General features: G+C 40.6%; 1 protein-coding gene across 4 annotated transcripts in view; it reads left to right on the forward strand.

Moving 5' to 3' along the window:
• TNS3 (tensin 3) overlaps window positions 1–23,096 on the forward strand; it is a 163,619-nt gene that overhangs the window by 110,666 nt on the left and 29,857 nt on the right. For all 4 annotated transcript variants that reach the window (XM_039388487.1, XM_039388488.1, XM_039388486.1 and 1 more), the window contains 3 exons: window positions 729–907; window positions 2,410–2,527; window positions 2,623–2,706. In XM_039388487.1, the coding sequence (XP_039244421.1) occupies window positions 729–907; window positions 2,410–2,527; window positions 2,623–2,706 (381 nt within the window). The remainder of the gene's footprint in view (window positions 1–728; window positions 908–2,409; window positions 2,528–2,622; window positions 2,707–23,096) is intronic.

The following is a 23,096-nucleotide window of genomic DNA, read 5'->3' on the forward strand; positions in this document are numbered from 1 at the left end:
CTGTTTGGTGGGGATGACCAAATATAAAGTACTGCTAATCATAACCCTGTATCTAATGACATGCTCTTAATAGCAACTGTGGAAACAAATACTGCTTTATGCCCTTGAATATCCTGGTTTGTTCTGCTGGTTCAACTTACTCTTCTGTGCTGTTCCTCAGAAGAGTTACAGCTTCTACGTGTATCTAACACCTAATTTTTGTGATTGTGTGATTGTCATGTGAGTCACAAAGGGTGTACAATGAGCTGACTTTATAAGGGCCAGGGTCTGTTTTAGCTAAAAAGAAACTGGGGCGGTGGGGTGGGGGTGGGGGGTGAGGAGGGGCGGTTGGGGAGAACGCAGTCCTGGACCGAAGCAATAGCTTTTCTGCCCAGAAGCGCTGTGCGTCAGGAGTGGCAAGAGAGGTTTCCCATTGGAGATCCTGAGGCGGCCCCTGCTGGCAACCTCTACCAATGGCACTGGGGATGCAGCTTCAAAAATGAGCGTCAGCGGAAACGTGCTGATTGACTGACTCCTCTAGAATCAAGGGCACTGTGAATATGTTCAAGCTGGTGTCAGCAAGGCTAACTACAACCGATATTTTTCCCCACTTATGTGGTTTTTGTAAAACAGTTATTTCATGAACATTCTTGAATAGAATCACTACAGGCACAATATTAAAATTTGTTTTAACATCTCTAACTGGAAAAAAAAAGAGTTTCTTAATCAGCTTACCTATTTATTTTCAGCAACAGGTATGCGAGATGATGGTGCAACAGGGAAAAGGATGAGAAAGTTAAGTGTGGGGCAGTATGACAATGATGTCCCTGGGCAGCCATCGTGTAACAGGTGTGGATGGATGACGTCTCCTGCTACTGATGAGGCCATAATTCTAGGATCACCAATTGCTCTAGGGGAGACCAAGGAGGTAAACGATGAAGAATTTTTCAATAAATACTTACTGAAGTGAATGGCCAATAGGAAGTCCCATTCATGTTCAGTGTCCAAAATCAATGTGAAGCAATTGGGCAGTTGCATCATGGCAAGAAGAACAAATGACTGCAGTTACCTCAGAAATGCAATTCAGTGTTTAAGGATATCTTGCTCTTGTCTGTCCTGTGTGTTTGCATGTTTTTCAGCGTTCCAAGATATCTCTGCTGGAACAGTAGATCGTATTATATTTGATTACAGAAGCCTTCTGTAATTTGACCAAGAGTGCCCCACTGTGTCATAGGGTTGTGGCAATTTGAGCCACATTAGAAATCCAAAATCCAATTTCCAGGCTTCCCTCCACCCCTTCCCACAATTTATCCCAACACCAGAGAGAAACTTTCAGGCCAGAGGCTTCTATAGGGGGAAGGGGAAGTATATACATTTATTTACACAAATAAATACTATACAAACTAAAGGCAACTATATATATATATATTACATTTCTATCAGTCCTTTTAAGCCCCTCCCTTTAACTTTAGTTTGGGAAGAGCCTTTCAAGGCTGGTATGTAACGCAGTCTATCTCTCGTGGGAGTGTTCGGGGACCCAAACACTCCCCCCTCACCAAGCTCCAGCTGTTTGTTGCAGTTTTTCTCCTCACGAAGTCCAAGAAAGTAGCTTTGAGTCCTTTCTCCTCGGTCCCATGTCAGTCTCTGCTGTGTCATTCTCTCTCAGTCCCATACCTTGGTTCGTAGGCTGCTGTAGTGTAGCTTATCAATGTACGGGTCCTGGAATGTTGATTCCTCCTCTGGGTTTTCGGCTGTCCTGTGTTTAAATCACGGCAGAGACATCCTCCGGGCCTCTCTCTTCGGTCCGTCTCCAGTTTTGCCTGGGATTCCTTTCCCTGGCTCCGAGCTGTTTTGTCAGCAGCCCGTCCACTTGGCTCTGCTTCAGTGCTGAGCCTTAAAATCCACCCCCCACCAGCCTCAATGCAGTGGAGGGGAAAAAGCCCCCTAGCCTTGGCCACAGGCAGCTTGGTCCAGTTATACACTGTCCCAAGTGTCCCGCAGCTGCAGGGAGGGGGAAGAGTGCCTGGCCTCCTCCCTCTTACCTCAGGTGCTATGAATCTCTTCCTTCACAGCACACACTCCAAATGCTGTCTCTAACTCTGGCCGAGGCAGAGTTGGGGGGGGGCTGCAGGGCCCTCCTCTCCCCCCCAGAGGGGGAAAGAAGGAGCCCAGCCACCCCCTGGCCTTCTACACCTACACACAGCAGACACCAAGAGAAGAACAGAATGCCAACAGCTTCAGGTGGCTGTGTATATATGATTTTTCAGCAGAATCGAACAACATGGACGGTGATTGGCTCTCCAGGGAACACTGCCCTGGCACCCAATCACCTCTGAGCCCCCAACTCCCAGGGGGGGCCAATCTCAAACTATGACAATGGTTAAGTGAGAATTTTCACACCATAATTTTGCTTTATGTGCCTTTTCTTAGATGGTTGTTGTAAGTTATCAAGATGAAATAGGTGGAGAAATCTTCTCCACAACAAAAAATGGAAATGAATCTGTCACATCCATGCCAGTTTTTTCCCTGTCACCAGAGATGACATACGGTAAGAAAATGTCCATCTCTATTTATTTATTTTAATATCACTATTAACATTTTAGCTGTTACTGAAGAGGAATTGCCCTTTTTCTTCTCCCTTAGTGACAACACCTCCACTATACCAGCAGCGGATTCTCTCCAGCCAAAAGGTCAGCAGCCCGTCTGAGCTGTACAGAACCATTCCTGGTAAGATACTCCCTACTTCCTAAATAATGTGAAAATGAACTGTGTATATAGGCAACGAACACAAACAGTGGTTTATAAATAGGACATATAAATGGTGAATTTAGACGTGTAAGTCAGAGAAACAGATTTTAGCAGTTTTATTTTAATCATACCAAAAAGAAGTAAATAATGAAGAATTATCCAAGAAAGATTTAATGCCGTCCAGTGTTTAGTTGCCAACAGGGAGTCCCATGTTCACGTTCAGTGTCCAAAATCAGTGTGGAGCAATTAGGCAGTTGCATCACAGCAACAAGAGGAAATCCTGCTCTTCTCTTAATCTGTTTGCATGGTTTCAGTGTTCCATGATTTCTCTACTGATATTTGATAATGTTGAAATAGTACTGTCAGGAGACTTGAGTTCCATGTGATTTTAAGTAGGTTTCGTCTCCCTCTGAGGAACGAGGGATGATATCCTTCTTGCCATCTCTCCAGGCAAGTGAAGCTGACAAGAGAGCTTGGCCTGCTCAAACGAAGGAGATCCTTAATCAAAGGAATGAATGTTCTGGAGGGTTTTTTTGCCACAATACAGTTTGTAAAAGTGCAAGCTGGAAAAGTACTTGTTAGCAGATGATTATATGGTTGTCGTGGTTTGAAACCCCCAAAAATCCAATTCCCGAGTCCAAGCCCCCCTCCCACAACTCAACCCAGTGTGAGAGGGGTTTTCCAGACACAACACAAGACTCAATATGGGGGGAAGGGAATTATATTACAATCACTACACAAATAATTATTATAATACATTATATACATAATCCTAACTATCTCTCCTATGATAAAGTAATATTTACATTGGATCAAATCTCTTTTCCCTCCAATAAAAGTCCAGAAGGGAAGAAGGAAATATCCACCTTTAGGGCAGCAGTCTCTCCTCCTCAATGCAGCAGCTGTAGCTGGATTGTTGTAGCTGGATCTCTCTCTCCATTACACACAAGGGGGGGGGTCTCCTCTCCCCGCTCTCGGCCCTTTGACTCCAAACGAAGGTCTCTCTCCCATGGACTGCGATGCAGGGACAGGCTTGCTTCACCACGTCATATCATGGGGTGTAAGACCCCCATGAAGGTCCCTTCCTCAGGGGATTCAAGCTCCCCTGAGTCAGAACATCTAGGGCAGCTTTCAGTTGAAAGTCTTTTCCTCAAGCGTTCTATCAGAGCTCCTTTGCTCTGTCTCAGACTGCCAGCTTGGCAGCAGTGGCGGGGGGGGCAAGGCCCTCCTCTGCATTCTGTCCGGCCGTCCCAGTCCAGCTTCCAGGACGTCTGAGCTTTTTAGCTCCTCTCTCTCTGCTGCATGTTGCATTTTAGGACTTCCATCCAGTGGGAGTCTACCCCCTCCTCTTAAGAGGGGTCTCAAAGGGGTTTTAGGGGGCTTTGATTCAGTTCTTACCCCCAAAACTGTCTTTGTTGAGCTTTCTCTTCTCTCTCTCTCTCTCTCTCAGACATCTCTGTGTCTTCCTGCTTGGCTGCATGCCACCTTTGCTGCTTCTTATCTCTTTCTGGCTTTCTGCCACAGTTCTTTGCTCAGTGCTGTCTCTGCCGCCGCTCCTGCTGCCCATTCACAGTGGAGAAAGACTCCCAGCTTTTCAGTCACAGAACCCGGTCCAGTTTAACACTGTTTCTGAGTTTCTACAACCCCAGCCAGGGGACTGGGGGGCCGTGGCCCCCCAGTGAGGCTCCTGCCCCTTCTCCCCTCGTGGTCTCAGAACATGGCCACTTCTCCAACTACCTCCTCATCCTTCTTTTCCGGTCTGGTGTTATATGTTTAAATTTTGCAGGGGCGCTGATTGGATCAACCCCAAGGGACACCACCCCCTGGGGGTTACCATTTTTTTTAACTCCAGGGGAAAAACACCCTTTTTTTCCCCACCACAATGGTTAAAGATTTAATGTGATGCAGCTATGAATTTTATTAATAAAGGATTATTTTTGAGGCCTTAACTCCTTGCTGCTAAAAATAGCAGCTAAGCTGCTACCGATAACCTTTTTAGTGCAAAATTATTTGAAAACACTAAGATTTAAAAGAAAAAAGTATTTCCAGAGTTTGCACAGAAAGTGCTGGACATAGAAGGAAGCCAACTAATTTGTTTAAAATCTGAATAAAAATCACAGACATTCATTTAAATTTTATGCAGTAGAAGATTTTAAAGTGAAAATTTATGTATAGATGTAGTTTTATTGCTTAGGCTATGACTGTCTTCTCAGGCAGGTTCTTGATAGTAGAGTTTTCATTAAATTTGATGATGGATTTTGATGCAATAATAGTGTTGCAGTTCAGACTTAAAAAAAACCTTCAAACCAACTCTCCTGTTTAATTTGCCTCATTTAATAGTTGTCAAAATCAAATAATATCAACACAGAATAAAATTATCTTTAGTAATAAAAAATCATCTACCCAGTTCAAGATATCTCTTTATGGTTCAGTTGCTGTGGCTTTTTTCCCTTTACTCTCCCAACTCTTAAATAATAGTGGTGGGTATCCTCCTGAGGACAGCTTCAGCAAATCCATTACAGGTTAATCTACTGAACACCTTCTTGTTAAATGCTTTCCATCAATGTTGCTAAGAGTTAGGACTTGCCCTGGAAAAACTTTTGGCTTTCAGTGTATTTCTCTATTTTGATTCTCCTCCTTTATTCTAAATGTGTCATCTCTCAAGTGTTGGATTTAGATACTCACTTAATGGAACACTGAAAACAATTACTCTAGCTTAGACCAAAGGAGACAATTCTCCCTTAGAATGCCCATTTAAACATGAGGCTCAAGGTGCACTGAATGCTGCAAGTTAAGTGCTCATCTCCGTATGGCTTGTCTTTTATCTGGAAACATAATGTACTTTGACACTAAGGTTAAAGGTGTATGAGGTGGGTCAGCTAGAAAACATGGAATTCACTGTTAGCAAGTATCTCAAAGGATTGTTGTTTGGGTGACTTTCCCACCAGAGCACAGAAACTTCTATTGTGAGAGGCAAAATCAGAAACCTACTTTAAGTATTATTTTAATTTTCTCTCTTTTAACTTCACTATTCTTCTTATTTATTGCCTATATCTACTGTAAGTATTTATTGTATCTACTTGCTTTGGTGCCTTCTGACTTTAGCAAGAAGTGAAGAAGGCTACTTCTTATTATTTCTGCTACCAATCCCTAATTCATGCTCAGAGCCAAGAGTGTTGTGTTTTGTGTGTTGAATGAGGCCAAGAATCTGAAGGGAACAGAAATAGCTGTTCTGGTGGTTGAAACTGCTTTAATGCAATAAAGGTGACACTAACAGTGTGCATTTTGCAAGCATTCTTAAAAGCCCCAGTTTTTAGTACTTTTCTTTGCAGCCTTGCTCCTCTTTTAAATGCTGATGTGGTCTTTTTTATTTTTGTCAAAACTTGGGACTTTTATCAAATTTCTTTGGAAATTTTCAACAGATAAAGGCCTTTGAAGTCATGGACTAATTCTGCCATTAAGATTATTGCCCCTTTTGTTTCAGTTCAGATCACCCCTGAATTCAAAATTGCTTTGTGCTGCATCTCAGTTTTGCTGCTTATCTGCTTTGCACATTAGTAGTGAGGATGCTGTAACCTGGTTACCAATTATCTGGATATATTACTGTCGTATTTCTTCCTCACTTCCTTGTGGAGAATAGCATTCAGTGTAGTTAGCACTTACCAAGGGATTCTGTTGTGGGTTTAGAAAAGCGCAGAAGTATACATTTTAAAAAAACAATACATGGGTTTTTATATTCTATAGTCAAGAATTGCAATGACATCCAGTCCATATGTACAAAAATGATAAAATTATGTGTTCTTTCTTAAGATATTCTTGTAAACTTTGTACCTTGTATCTTGAATGCATCTGATTTTTAAACTATTTATTGAAGAGCACGATCTTTAATAAAGCCTTATATATAAAGCCCTGTATAAAATGGTGCTCTGTTATCCCTAGAAATCTTAATTTTCTTTCCAGGTGAAAACACTTTGCTAGGCAAAATCAGTTAAGTGGTGTTATGTATCTGTCTCCCTTTCATAAACTATGCTCTAACCCAAGGAAACTACAGGACTGTCAGCCTGACCTTGGTGCCTGGCAAGGTTGTAGAGCAGATCATCTTGAGTGCGATCACACGGCACCTACAGGACAGACAGAGGATCAGATCCAGCCAGCATGGATTTAGGAGGGGCAGCTCCTGCCTGACCAACCTGATCGCCTTTTATGACCAGGTGACCCGCCTGGTGGGTGAGGGGAAGGCTGTGGGTATAGTCTACCTGGACTTCAGCAAAGCCTTTGACACCATCTCCCATAGCATACTCCTGAAAAAGCTGGCAGCCCACAGCTTGGACAGGGGCACTCTGCTGGGTTAAGAACTGGCTGACGGTCAGGTCCAGAGAGTTGTGGTGAACGGTGCTGCATCCAGTTGGCATCCGGTCACTAGTGGTGTCCCTCCGGGATCAGTGTTGGGCCCAGTCCTGTTTAATATCTTTACTGATGATTTAGATGAGAGGATTGAGTCCACCATCAGCAAATTTGCAGATGACACTAAGTTGGGGGGGAGGGTCAATCAGCTGGAGGGTAGGAGGGCTCTTCAGAGGGACCTGGACAGGCTGGATAGATGGGCTGAATCCAATGGTACAAAGTTCAGCAAGCCAAGTGCCAGGTCCTGCACTTTGGCCACAACAACCCCATGCAGGGCTACAGGCTGGGCACAGAGTGGCTGGAGAGTAGCCAGGCAGAAAAGGACCTGGGAGTTTGGATTGACAAGAAGCTGAACATGAGCCAACAGTGTGCTCAGGTGGCCAAGAAGGCCAATGGCATCCTGGCCTGTATCAGGAACAATGTGGCCAGCAGGTCCAGGGAAGTGACTCTTCCCCTGTACTCAGCGCTGGTTAGGCCGCACTTCAAGTACTGTGTCCAGTTCAGGGCTCCTCAGTTTAGGAAGGATATTGAGGTGCTGGAGCAGGTCCAAAGAAGGGCAATGAGGCTGGTGAAGGGACTCGAGCACAAGTCCTGTGAGGAGAGGCTGAGGGAGCTGGTGTTGTTTAGCCTGGAGAAGAGGAGGCTCAGGGAAGACCTCTACAACTACCTGAAAGGAAGTTGTAGTGAGGTGGGTATTGGTTTCTTTTCCCAGGCAACCAGCAACAGGACAGTCTTAAGCTGTGCCAGGGGAGGTTTAGGTTAGATGTTAGGAAGTTCTTTACAGAAAGAGTGATTGGGCATTGGAATGGGCTGCCCAGGGAGGTGGTGGAGTCACTGTCCCTGGAGGTGTTTAAGAAGAGACTGGATGTGGCACTTAGTGCCATGGTCTAGTAAGCAAGGTGTTGTTAGGTCAAAGGTTGGACTCAGTGATCTCAGAGGTCCTTTCCAACCTAGCTGATTCTGTTACTCTGTGATTCTTCTTTCTCCCTGTACATTTATGGGAGATGTCCTGCCTGCAGGATTTCTTTCCAGAGCCTTGTTCTTTCTCAGACAGGAGCAAGTTTCACCTCCCTCAGTATGTGTCATTTTGTGTCAGCACTGCTGCTTCAGGGATCATTTCCTGCCATGGTTTCATCGCCCTTTTCCTTACTTTACATAGCTTGAAAGTAATACAGCACCCACAGAGTTCAATCTGAATTATCTTTTGAAAGATACCTTACCTTGTTTCTTGAGACAAACTTGAGTGGTCTATAAACTGGCTAGCAGTCTATAATATGGCTAGTTTTATAAATACCCCATTTAAAAGCAGGGCTCCAGGTAGAATTCATATACAGCTCTCTTGAATATCACAATAGCAGTTGTATATCCCATGGGAGGGAGAGTCCCACACATTAGTGAAGGAACAGAAACATTACTTGTAGACCATTTTGAAGCTTATAAAGGCTCTCTTGTCTCAGACAGCATACAGCTAATTGAAGTCCCTTTGTATATAGAATAAAAGCATAGTAAGCTCTTTGACAGAGGACTGAACTCTGGCTAACCGCCCTGCCACTCCACCCTTCAGGCTGGATGTGAGGAGCTGCCCCTTCTTCAGCCCTGGTCAAAGCTTAGACAGAACTTCGTAGAAAATCTCCATTCACGAACAGGCACTGTCTTGTAAAAGAAAGCAGGGATCTATGGAACAATGGAAGATTGTCTATAATCCTTTATCAATGTACTGACAAAGAGAAGACACAATGCCTCGTTTTTTCATCTTTTCTAAACAGCCCAAGTAACCTTGTGTAGTTCAAGCAGTGCATAGGATGGAATGATAGCACTGGTGCTGGTAGGAGGAATCTTGGAGCCTTCAAACATGTAAGGCCTTGCCTTTTCATCCTCTCTTTGGAGCTTAGCCTAGGTACTGTACTCAAAGGTCGTGTATGAGCTGCATCTGTTCTAAAATTTTTTAAAATTTCATCTTTTCTCCTCATGCTGTCATGGAACTCTTCCAGACCAGACACTGGAGTATTTCCACAATTTTTCTCCTACAGACTGTTTTTATTTGACACTGTAACCCTCAATTTCTCCCACTGACTAACATAGACTTACTCTATTATATCATCCAGTAGTGATGAGTGTTTATAAATCTCTTGGAAGGCAGAGCCGCAACCTGATGGATATCCTCATTACTGCATAATTGTATACTGATTAGAATTTTACACTGTTGTAGTTTCATACTGTTATTCCAGGATTATAATTTCTTCCAGTCACTGAGTTGCAAGGGAAACAAAACATACTGCTTAATTGTTTGATTAAAAGAATTTCTGGGTTCTAGACTGAAAATGTCTTCTGCGTGTCAGGATAGTCAGTAGCATTGGGAATAAAAGTGAAACTAATTTGTGAAAGGAAAAAATTCCCTGTTTATGATGGGCAAACACTTTCTCCACAGTGTGAAAAGCTTTCATATAATATTGATTTTTACCTGCCTTTCTCTCCTCCTCTTACCTGCTTATATAAGATATACATGGTCAAATCAAGTAATAGGTATGGAACATTTCCAGACATCTGGGTTCATTTGCCTAAAACAAGAGCGCATCCACTTATGTGCATGGTTATCATAAGCTCTGTGCTCCTGGAAACAAAGGTGCATTTTGGTTTTTGCTGTTGTGATTTTGGGTTTGGGTTTTTTTGGGTGTTTTGGGTTTTTGTTTATTCTTGTAGTTTTTCATTTGTTTGTTGAGGCTTTAACAAGAAATAAAAAATACAAGTAGAGACAGGAAATTTATGATGTTTAATACAAAGCAGATATATGAAGTTATGTTTTTCATTGTCCTGAAATTGACCTTGACATGTTTATCTCATGGATGAATATTGTGTTCATCTACACAATATTTTTATAATCAAACACCTAACGTTTCTTAATTATTATAAATATACCATTTACTAGTGCATAAGAAGCCTCCATAGGCTTCAGGAGCAAGCAGGAAAGGACTTAGTTCTCCTGTTTGGATTCTACCAGCGTGAACTTAATGAAGGCTTCCAGAAAGAGCGTGTGGAACACTGTAAAGCTTAATCATAAATGTTCAGAGACCACTTCTTGGCTGTTGTAAGGACTGAAGTCAGTATAATGTGCTATGATCTGTGTCACACTTTTTGTCCCTGGATTACTTTCATTGAGACCTCAATAAAACTAACCTTTATACAAAGGTTATGTTGCATGAAGTTTGGAGATGACTTGATGAATTTTCAAGTCTTCATTGTCACAGACGTCCCTCCCTATGTGCCACTGATTACAGTATAGTTCTTAACATATCTTTCAAATATAAACATGGAAATTTTGTATTTGTTTGGCCTGCAGAGAAATAAGCATTGCTTATTATCAGTGATTTCACTCTGGTAGTCCAAATTCACAGCAAAGGTAATATTACATCTCATATGCTGAAAAACATAACCATTTAATTTAGTTTATATCAATTAGAATGGTGGAAAATATCTTGTAACAGAAGAACCAAATTGAAACTGAAAATAACTTAAAATACTTGTAGCCTATGCCTGCTTTTAGTAAGCAGTATTAACCAAAATACTTACAGTTAAATGTCTACAACTGAGCTGTTTGGTAATCAGCTTTAATTTAGCTTTTTTTTTTTTCCCCCACTCAGTTTGGGTAAGATTTTCATGGGAGGTAGTTTCCCAGTCCACACTGCTTAACTTCCCGAAGCTTTATTCTCTGGCTTAGAGATTAAATATTTAGATATTAATGCATTTAGCTAGCTACATATGGACAGGTTTTGTTTACAGCTATGTTATGTGTTTCTAAATGAAACTTTAAAAAAACTGTACATATTTTAGCCACTCAGTAAACATTCTAACATGTCATTGATTCAGAGGAGAAAGGAATACAATTATACATAACAGAATATAAAAAACTAGGTGGTGCCAAATCCATGGAAGATAGTATGTGATGATAAAGCAGTGGGACAATATAAATGTCTTTTCTTTGGCTGATACGTTAAAGTTTACAAATTATGCTATTCTTTTTACTGGATTTTCATAAAAAAGCTCATTCTCTAAAGTATACTTTGTCCTGCATTGATTTTGGATACTGTAGTTTGATAAAATATTCTGAAACATGAATGCATTTTGTTTTTTAGCCAGTGTTGTACCTGATCACAGACTTAAAAATTCTCTAAATCTGATGCTCATGTCAAGACAAAGATATTTCATGGTGAAATGTTCTTACAGCCCCGCGAGCTAAACTTCTGCAAAGAGACAGGGTCTGCTGTGACCTACATGTTGAACATCATGTTGAATGAGAAAAATTCATGTACTACAGATGGTCATGGAAAATACTGTGCTAGCAGAATGCATAATCTGGTGCACATGTATATAATTCCATGTGCAGCTTCTCTATAATCCTGCAGAATTAAAAAAAAAAAGAGAAGATGATTAGGTGCTTCAGACACTACGCTGAAGAGATCTTGTAAAGCTATTCACTCTCTTCTTTTCCTCTCCCCCTCACTTTTGTAGCAGGATTTTCATCTGGATGGAAACAGTGTGATCATAGATCAGAACGAGCCTTAAATGGTATTTTGCCCTGTTAAAAGTGCTTTGGAGAAAGAATCAGATACTGGTTTGGAAGGACTGTTTTATAGTGCATGTTCATTTTCCTGTGCAAATATTCACATTGCTTTATTTTCTTGGTTTTAATGGATGACTTTTCATTCCATATGAGAAAGTGCTGATTGATAAGTAAATCAGAGAACTGAGACTGTCGCCCTAAAAAGGGCCCTCTCTGCATTATCCATTTGAACCAAGACACTGCTGAAAAGTTATATGAAGTCTTCTGCCTAAAACAGCAAATGTGAATTAACTTTTTTCACATGGAAATGAATATCTAAGTGGTGGGGACCCTAAATGGAGAGAAATAGGCTCTCCACTTTCTCATCCACTCAAATGTTGAACTGTGTTAGAAGAATGGCAGATCTTTTGACGAAAATGTTGTCCTATGGAAATTCATATGCAATAAGCTTTCTAGATCAGGACATCTTTAAAGTCTCTTGCATGTTATAAGTCTTTCATCAGTGGTACCTCAACAAGTCTGACTGCTCCATAATCCCACAGTAGTACCGTTAAAGCAAATAACTACTGATAGGTTCTTCTTCAAGAAGACACAGCCTGTAGACCTCATCCCTTATTTGGAGCACTTCACTTTAATGCAGTCTCTGCTTTTTGTTTGGTCTTGACTAACTTTTCCTAACACTGTGAATTGAAAATTAAACAACTGCCTTTTTTCAAAAGGAGTTAATAACTGAGAAAAACCTGGATGAAGTTTTGCGTAAGACGCATGCTATTATGGTTACCATATTGCACCAAGATTATATGTTGAGCACTCACTTGTGTGCTTTCTCCCTTTCTCTCTGCAAAACTAGTTGTGTCAAAAAGCCTTGAAAAATCACACAATTCTTCTAATAGTCTTTGGAATTGTCAATTTGCTTTCATTTATTATTACCTCCTGCCATCTTCTACCACCCCCTGCTCTAAAAACTTGATATATGAAATTTCTCTAATATGTATATACACTTTTTTTTTGCCCAAGTGACTTTAGGATCCCTGAGGGGCTATACAGGTACATTGAATTTTTTTTCCTTCATTCCCAGAAGGTTTGGCACTGACTTAGTACTTGCCATGGTAAAAGTGGAGGGGAAAAAAAGTGGAGAGGAAAAAACTATGTGTGTGTGTTGGGGGAGAAACAGCAGGAAGGAAACTGGGGAGGAGCAGAGTCACTATAGCTGGGGCTAAGGGAAGTAATGACGGGACGTTAAGAATCAGTGCAGAAAGCAGAATAGATTCTTGTTTTTTTCAATCTTTCATCAAACACTGTGCTAAAAGCTCTAAATTGGGTATAAATAAAATTAGAGTCTAAACAGTAGTACATCTATAGCATTTCAAGAAAAACAACGTGAAGGCAATCTCAGTATTTCAATCATACTGCTAGATTGTGCCCACTGTTGTAACTGGATTTCCTGAATATTCTCAGTTTGTCAGTGCTCTCATGGTGTTTTAAGAATTTGGTCAGAAAGCTTCAAGAAATGAAAATGAAATGAAATTTCATTTACATTTTCAGTGGAGGGTAAATGAGAATGAAATTCTTTGCTGGGAGTTTATAAAACAGCTATGAAGATAATGCAGTACTGCAGGTGAGATGTTCTGAATCTGTGGAATAGTCATGGGGATCCTTGAATTGATCTGTGTACCAGATAAATTCTAGGAAATAAAAATTTTAATATAAAGAAGTCTATAATCTTTCTAGAAGATTAAAGTGCGCCATATGAATTTTACTGCTTTTGAAAAACCTGAAATTTTTGTAATTTCTTGTTATTATCTTTTATCATATTCAGATTTTTTTTTACTTTTTTTTCCTTTGAAGATAAATGAAGAACATGTTGATGAAGAGTATAAAAAGCCTAAGGGAACATTCATTCAGATATATTTAATTACTGGAGCCAAACTGAGCTTTCATTTGTATACATTTACCCACCAATACATGAAAGTTGAATGATATGATAGTAAATTTTATATTGTGTTTATTTTGTTAAAACTGTTTAATGCAAAAATTGGAATAAAATATGTCAAGAAGTGGTTCATTTTTCCTGAGCGCTCAAGAGCCACTCTCTGTTGAGGGTAGAGAATAGACAAAGCTCTTAGTTTCCTAAGACAGAATGCATTAGATTATAAATCCATTATCCTCTTGATCACATCAAAATGTTACCTGAAGATTAGCAAGATATTTTTTGTTCTGGAAAACAGTGGGAATATTTTAAAAATAGCTTGAGGTTACACATCAGTTGTGGCTTTCTTTTTTCATTGGTTTTTATTTAGATACTTTCATACCTGGTTAAAAGAGAATTCGTCCCCTTTATTTGATGCTTTTGAAGGGTACCTGTTGGCTTTAATTCTCTGCAAACTGGTGTGATGCCCAATTGGGAGATGACACACTCAGCTGATAAAACTGCCTAGTACTAAGGTATATTAGTGTTTTAATGAAAGCTGAGACCTGTATAAGTAAGCGGAACCTCATACTGTTCTCATGTCCCTTGAAATTATAAGATCAAGCTCATACTGTGTGAAACAGTTAATGTTTCTGCTGTGCTTAGAATTTGTTTCTTTTATCTTGCCATTTATTTCTATGTCTGAGTGACAGCCTAGCAATTTAAGATCTTTTCCTACCTATGTTCAATTGCCACAAATATTTTGGTAATGGAATGATAAAGCATGTTTGAAAAAGAAGACAAAGCTTAAGAAAACATTAAAAAACAAAATAGAGAATGTAGAATATGTTCAAAACATGTCCTCTCTATGCAGTATTTGTTCTACAAATTTCACTTCAATTTGTATTTGCTCTGTCAGGGAGCAATACTATACGAGCAGTCTACTGCGATCATTGCTAAGCACCAGGGTTAGCTTAGCAAATAGATGCAGTAAGAGACTCATAAATACATGCCTGTCAAATAAGTGTCTTCTGATGTCATTCAGGAAATTGATGCATTTTGGAAACTTCAGGTTGAGTTACTCTGAGAGGAAAAGCTGGTCAGAAAATAATACCAAAGCAAGGGAGTGTTTGCACTGATGGCCACAATTCTGGAACTTTACAGTCTGAGGAATCCTCCCTACTACTCTCACCACCCAGTGCTGAGAGCTGTGAGTATAGTGGACATTAGCACTGCAAACAGTAAAGCAAATACTATGACTTCAATTGAGTGGCCACTGAGGTCTTGACAGGTCTGCACAGTCATGCTATTAAAGCCAGTAGTATTTACAAGCTTGATTGTCTTCTCCATTTTCCACCAACTGAACCTAAATACTAGACATTTTCTATATCATGTTTATAAGGAGGAACTTTTTCCCTGCAAATCTAATGACCAGTTCAAGAATTCATATGTCTTGGAAGACATCCAAGGTCATCTTCCTGTTCTGCATGATTATCAGCAGGACTTGAACCAGGCTTTCCTATGCAAGTCTGAAAACTAAGATGCTTTTGAGCCAAATTTCTGTTTCTGGCTTAGTTCATACATATTACTATTTAATAAAAATTAGAATAGAACAGACTTTTCACAGGAAGAAAACTTAAATTCAGATCTGTGGCCTGATTTAAAGGAAGTTCTCTGACAGGGATAAAGGGCTAACTCCATTAGACTACTTAAAGTCTGTAAGTGTGAAACTTGTGTAAAAATATTCCTTTGGTCAGGAATTGTAAGCTTTCTACAATAGCATAAAATCTCCCTTGTGCAGTGTTTATTACCCAGCCTTAGGTGACCAAATGAATATGATTCTTCAAGGCTTGTATGTCCCATCTATTACATGGCAAATCCAGGGTTGTGCCGGGGCTTTGAATTTCATTCAGCAACAATACATCTGAAAGTTTAATTGTGCAGCCTGCAGCTTACATCCTTCCTGTAGCTCTAGTCCAAAGATATTTTCTCTTGAGAGAAAGCAGTAGCATTATCCAGTATTTATTTATGTGAGGCTTTTTTATACTTGCCATCCAAGATAACTGACTGTACTTGAAATATGCACCCATTAGCTGAAAAGATGATGGCACTTCCAAGGGTGCTGAACACAGATTTTTGTTATGTTCACTGATATCTGTAAGAGCTCAAAATTCTAAAAATCAGGGAGTAAAATAAACTGTGTAATTCTGAAGTTATAAATGCCAAAAAATATTGTTTACATAATCAAATATTATGTGGGAAAAATGTGTTTATAAATCCTTCAGTGTTGTCACTTGATCACATCTCAAAGCAGATGTGCCTCTTCAGTTAGGTTTGAAATACACCCTGATAATACACTGGTGGGTTGTAGTGATTTAGTTTGGTGTTTTTTCTCCCTTTTTCTTCACTAAGAACCATTGAAAAATTGATTACGTGAGAGATTGCTAAAGCACTAAGTTTTAAAGAGCTTGGTTTCTGGTTTTTTTCCCTTTCAGTGGGAAAAGTCATGCATTTCCCCACATAAATCTGTCATTTGATAAATAACTCTCTATGCATGTGTTCATTGAAATACAGAGGAATAATACCTTACACATATATAAAACCCAGAAGAATCTGAAGCTGAGAAGTCCACCACTAATTTTTGCTCCTTCTGAGGATGCAAGAGATAAGCCATTGGCAGAAACTTATCAACAGTTTAACAGAAATACAGGATTGAATGAGCAGGCAGTCTGGCAGATTTGGTTTGATTTTACACATACTTGATGATGCTTGTTAGCCGTGCATGTGTGTAGCATGCATTTTTGAGATGTCACTAGTCACTTTGTCTGGAAGAGGTTAAATTAACAAAAATCCATGGGAACAACTACTTATCTTGCTATGATTCCATGAAATTTTTTCAACTTTTCCAGGGTGAGGCCTCCTACTATATTATATGGTACTCCATGTCTCTGATGTACCAGAGTAATCCATGTAGTTTAAGGGAAGGCTGAAGAAGAAAGTCCAAAAACTGAAATACAGCTTGAGCACACTTTTTCCAAAAAAATAAAGTTTTAAAGTGATCCTGTGTTTGGAGTGTCTGGGAAGGTCTGTCTACTGCATTCACAAGTCAAAGATGTTCTGCAGTTTCAGAATTACAGACCTGTCAGTGTTGAGTGGGGACAGAGAGGAAATACACATTCAGTTGCACTTAATTGTTTATAGTCCAAAGGTCATGTTTCTCTCTGTTTTTTAAGATGGTGTTCTCCTCAACCTTAATTCTCTTCATGTTTATTCCCTCTTGCAGAGGAGAAGAAAACTAAATTAATCTGTGTTTTTCCATGCCAGAGTTAGGCATGTTATTTCACAAAGCCATTTATATTAAGGCACCTTGTAGACAAAATCAGAAATGCACAACCACTTAACATTGACTCCCACATTTCTCTCAGTTATGGGAGTAGCACGGAAATGCATGCCATTCCTTCACAAAGTGTAGCGTTTGCTGAATTTGCATGAGGGCCACAGCATAGCCACCCTCCTGCAGGGCTTTATGTTGGAGAAGAGTGTGTGTAACAATTCAAGCCCTGCATTTTAAGCTACTTTGGATAGATCTTGCACTGTGATGGGTTCTGATCAAACCGGGAATCTTGTGCACTTCATCTCTAGAAGAACTCACTATGTGAGTAAATACTACCACCAGGCAGAGGTTGGAGGAGCTGATCTGTGTTCTGTGCTGTGCCTAGAACAGCCATGAAACCAATTCTCCTTGCCAAGTAACAGACCTTCTCCTTTTGATCTTACAAACTGTGCTCACCTAAACCCAACGAGTTCTTCACCCGAGACATCCAACACTGCCCTTCCCTTCCTAACTCTTCTATTTTTTGTATACAACCAGCCTTGCTTTAGAATTTCAGATGATTTTTTTTTCTTCCCTGGAGTTCATTTCATCTGGTTGAAACTTTGAATTTGTGACAGAAGGACAAACAAAAGGTGAGATTTTCTGTCATGTACCTTTTGTTTGTCTGTTTTGTTTAACTGTCCATGTGAGAGAGATTTCCTTGATGTCTGCCAAGTGTAACTGAGCCTGATTTTGTTAGAAAGATCTATGCAAAAAAAAAATCTTAAGAAAGGGTGAATTTGATAAATGTTGACAAAACTCGAGTGTATTAATAATTTTAATTACCTGATTTCTGCTTATATTGCATCCCTACATTACTTTGGAAAATAATGTTTTCTTACTTATTGCAGCCTTCTTTGTATGGTATGTCAGACAACAGTTATCTGCTTTGTTAAATGTATCTTCTTTGTTCTCTTCTAATTCAGCAAGTGTAAATAGCCAAACAAGCAAAGCTTCCAAGGTTTGAAAATCAGGAAGGAAATGAGATATCCAAAGATTCCTGTGATTACATTGCTTTTTATGCAGAGCCAGGAATGCTTTCTATGGAGAGCAATTTTCTCTAATTATTATTGTTTGATTGCATCTGTTTCTGCCAGGAAGCATCCAAGACAAAGTGTAGTTGTATAATGAATTAATTGAAGCAACTGATGGCAGCTCTGGACTGCTGCATTAATAACTGGTTCTGCCCCTGCAGCAAGGATTTTCTCTTCTCTTTACCTGATAATATGGTATATATCACAATTAACCCTTTCTATTTGGGTCTCCTTAGTGCAACCACTATGAAACCTGTTTAATTAGGAGTAACTGGTATGAAGAAAAACAGTAGTAGGAATGAATATTCTTATAAAGGAGTAGTTTGATTTACATTTTAGTCTGTGGAAGAAAGGAAAATTCTAATTAGTTTACTAGGACTCATCTCTCTCTATAATCAAGCCAATTTGTATATTTTTAAATTATCAAAAGAGTTTAGTAGACACATTCAAAATATGCTGGTAGAAATTTGAAAGCAATAGAGTAATTCATTATGGTCATATTTGTTTTTGTCTATACCTAGTAATTTCCTACAGTCATCCTTTCAGAGAATCCGGTGCTCTGAGGAGGAAACGTGCTGCTCATTGTGGAGCTGCAGTGTTTCCACTCATCTTCCTGGCCCGTAAATAAAACCTGCTCAGAACAACGACGGGGTATGTTGAATGCAACACAGTAAGGTTACAAGTCATGTTTTGTGAAATAGATCTTGGGAGGCAAGTCAAAGGTTATTCAGAGCTCTGGATGCTAAATTTATCCTAGAGCGTTGAGCCAGTTTGGTATAACAGAGTAGCTGGGCTTTGGTCCACATTAAAAAGCACTGATCTTTCAGTGCTCGGTTCCGTGTCCTGCATCTCTCTGAAAGAAACAAATCTGTAAGGTCAAAGAAAGTGGTGGGGGAAGACCACCACCACCACCAAAAACCCAGAACACCCTCCCCCGCCCCTCAGAAAACAACAAAAAAACCACCCCAACCAAACCCAATCAATCAAACAAACAAAACCAAACACAAACCCAAAACCAACCAACCAAAAATCCCCACTAAAACAAACCGCCAGTCGGCCCAGCTCGTGTTCCGGCCGCGAGCTTTCCACCCTGCCGGCGCTGCGCGAGGCGGCGTGAGCCGCGCGGGGCGGGGGAAGAAGTCACATCCAAATGAGGTGGAGTCAGCAGAGCAAGCATATACTGACTGAGCAGTTGAGCTAAACAGCAAGTGGCAAACATAACCCAACAACAGTCGGGGAATTAATTTCCGCCTGGCTGAAGTGAACTCCGGCTCTTTTCGTCTAGGTGGCTGTATTAAGATCGGGAGCCTGATTTTCTCTCGCTGCAGACACTGGAACCCTCTTTGCGGTGAAATTCTAACACGCGAGGGCGAGCGGAGGGTGCTGGTAAATGGGGGAAATGGCTTTTCCCAAATCTCTGCGTGGCGGGGCGGCGCGCCCCGCGGCCGCGCTTTGGTGAAAAGCGGGCAGCATGCGGCACGGCGGCACGGAAGGAGGATTGCGGACAGCCCGTGCCCTCCGAGAGAGCTGCTGTCACCATGGCTTCCATAGGTAGGTTCGTGGTTTCCTGAGCTCCTTATGTTTTGTGCGTCTTCCTTAGTCTGAAAACTCGTTTCGTGGGTTATCGGTCTTGGGTTCGGCTGGCTGCCCTCGCAGGACCGCGCAGCGGCAGAGAAACGTGACCCCGAGGGAAGCGGGGGGGGGGGGGGGGGTCGGCGGGAGTGTAAATAAAGCGAACCAGGCTCTGGCAGCGCCCGCCGGAGGCCGCTGAGGCCGCTCTGCCGGCGGGGCGGGGAGGGGAGCACGGAGCGCACACGCAGGCTGCGGCCTGCTACTGGTGCTGCGAGCTCTGTAGAAAAGAAGCGGAGATGAGAGCTGTGCCTTTTGTAGTGATGTAGCGACCTTGGGAGTCTCCGGAGAAACTGAGAACAAGGAGTTCTGCCAGTACGAGAGTTTTCTGCGGTCGCTGGTGGAACGACGGAGGGCATGAGGCCGGGCTCGAGAGCATTGTGCAGTCACTTCTTTGCCGAGGAAGACTTCTAATTTTTTGTGCGTCGTGGTAGGGTTTTTACAAGGTAGAAGAAATGGGGACTGGTGGAAACATACATAGGTGTTGTCTACCTTCGAAAATTTTGTCCGAGCTGAGTCTTTTTCCTTCTCTGAGGAGTTCTTAGTAATGTTATCAGAGCATTGAATTTCGTTTCAAAAGCATGAAAAATGTACAGACTTTGTAAACGTCTTTCCTGAATGACAGTTTACCTCGTTTCTTGCTTAATGAGAAAAAGAGTTTGTTGTGCCATTAGCACTGGCAGAGTAATTCCTTAATTCTGGCAGTACATGGAAAATACTTTCACTTTCTTACTCTACATCTGAATTTTTCATCAAAATATGATAGGGTCTTGGAGCAGCCAACTGTTGTGTGATACGATGTACAGGATGCACCAGAATAAAGAGCCTCGTTCTTACAGCCTTAATGCAAACAATTTTTCTATTCAGACAGTAGCAGCAGATGCTTGTGTAAGGACTGCAACCCTAAAAGGAGAGTAACTGAATCACAGTTCTCAGGAGACGAATCAAGAAAAAACCAAAGATTTTCCCTTCTCAGTCCTGTTTGTGATACTGAACAGCACTGAAGATAAACAGCACTGAACTGAGTTTGATTTTACCTGTTTCAATTAAAAGCAGCTTTTGAAAAATCAGTTCTTCTTCTGATTTTAAAATGAAAATGCTTTAGTTATACCACTTGAAAACCAAAAAGCAGCCCTCACTTTTGCTATTCGAGCTTCAGTGAGTTTGGTTCAGTCTTTTCTTATAGGCAAGTTACTAGAAAAGTTCAAGAGTGTCACATTCAGGCAGTATTTTTCTGACAGCGGTAGAGTGGAACCAAAGTGAGACTTTTGGTAGAAAGTACAAACATCAGTTTGATTGCTTCCAGTTTTTTTTCCTGGCTAAGTACACCTCAAGCATCAAAAACTACAGACTGGGACCTCTGATGCCTGCTGGTACCAGGGAACTGGATTGAAACAGGAAAAGGGGAATGCAGACTCCTTCTTTCCTTTTTATACCTTAGGAAAAATAGATAGGATCATAACACAAAATCAGAAATTCCATGGATGAGTCTTGGTGCTTGCTTTTCAGAAATGTTAGAAAATCAGGCTCAAGCTTCGTCCCTTCTTTCATTCAATATTTGTTCCAGTTTGCCCCCTCTACCTTCACCCTTGCACCCTGTGCTTTGGTTTTGTGTTGTGTGTGTCAGTAGACAAGAGTTGCATTTTTTAGTTCAGCACAGGCAACCCAGACCTGCATCTCCAACATCTCAAGCAATTTTATGTAGCTAATGAACTTTGGAGCTCAGGGCAGACATTTTACTCTCTTTCCTTAAGAGGTGCTTGGCTTTTCAGTGCATTCTGCCTGAAAAAGTATTACTATTCATTTTGAAAGTACCAATTTGCATACTTCTAACTCCTACGTTCTTTTTTTTCCTGCTCTAAAACTATTACAATTTAGTTTTACAATTTAATGAAAATAGATGTATTCAGCAATGCGAATAACTGTAATTCCATTAAGAGATAAACCATAATAAGGATGGAATTGTCTGTCTCTAAAGCCAATTTGCTGTGAAAACTTAGTGTGGGCATGTTAATAACTATGTTCTAATCGTTTTGTTGGATTTATTTTTTTAAATCACTGAATGATCTGCTGCAGTTAAAGACAGAATAGTAATGTTCTTGTTTATGCGTTATGTACTGATAGTGTGTCTCCTAAAAGAGAGTTTTAATAAACGTTACATTTTTCATTTGCATGTGATGTGGATGACCTGAGGACATGTCTCTGCAGCTGATTTGCATTCCTAAAAGGGCAGACCATCTGTAAGATCTTTTAAAATACATGAGAAGACGTGCAATTGATAGCTTTAGTCCCCAGGGAAGTTTCTTTTTTTTCCTGGTGCTATTTGGGAAAATAAAAAGTATAAGAAAGTCCTTCAGAAAGGCATGATAAGGGTTTTATTGCTTTGAAAGTGCTGTATTGCAAATTCTGTAGGAGCTTTTGTATTTTGGTGTTTGAGTGTACGATACCAAGTTATCTGTAAAATGGTCTGGCTATTTCCTCAGTAGAAAAGAAGTCAGATCATATAATCTTTAGGACAGGGACTGTGGGTGGGGGAGAGTGGGTTCTGGTAAATCACCCTTTTGATTCTTATCCTCCTGCAGAAGGGGCAGAGGGTAAGTGCAGTTAATTCTGGCATCCTGTGGTTGCCTGGAGATAAGTTGACCCCTGGCATAGCTTCAGAGGCTGCATGTGGTTGTTACTGTCAGGAGCCTCTGTGGGGCCATTATGGAACCCAGTGCACTCCCACTCTTGCCATGCATTTTGCCAGCAGGCCAGAATCTCCAAAGTGCTAGCCTTCCTCACCCAGTGCTTACTGGGGAGGGCTGCTGTGCCAAGGATTATTTTTTCGAGGAACAACATAGATGATTTACAGCCCTCTTTAGGCATAAGGCAAGAATGATTTTTTAAATTCGTAATACATTTGAAAGGTTCCAAAACACAGTGAAAGCTTTCTAAATGCATACAATAAATAATTGCATGAAGTTAAAAACCTTCAGTACTGCAGCGTAGATTATCTTTAATTATTAGCAGTGTGGGTTCTACCTGTTGAATATGTTACTTCTTCCACCAAATAAATGTATTTGAGAAATACTTTACCGCGTCTCCAGATTTGTTGTTTTGTTCCCCAGGTTGTCAGCCACCCCACTGTTGTATTTTCTGTAATATATCAGCATACTTATTCTATTGAAATTCTTCTCAGATGAAGCAACTGAAGCTAACCTTTCTCGCTCAGAAAGGTTAATACTTAGATGCTTGAGCTGCCATCTTCATAACTTCTCCAGGTTCAGCCTGACTGATTGGTTACTTGCAAAGAGCAGAATCTCCAAGCAATAGTAATTTGTCTTTTCCTTCACAAGCATGAAAAAAATTGTATTCTATTCTATCTGCTTGCTATTGGTGGGTTTTTGAAAAGTGTGGGAAGCACTAGTATCTCTGTGTTGGTACATGATTTTGGCTCGTGACATGTACTATTTCTAAATG

Source organism: Pipra filicauda, unplaced genomic scaffold (assembly GCF_003945595.2).
Source record: "Pipra filicauda isolate LSUMZ 115617 unplaced genomic scaffold, ASM394559v2 scaffold657_size180086_pilon, whole genome shotgun sequence".
In the NCBI taxonomy this organism is placed as follows: Eukaryota; Metazoa; Chordata; class Aves; order Passeriformes; family Pipridae; genus Pipra; species Pipra filicauda.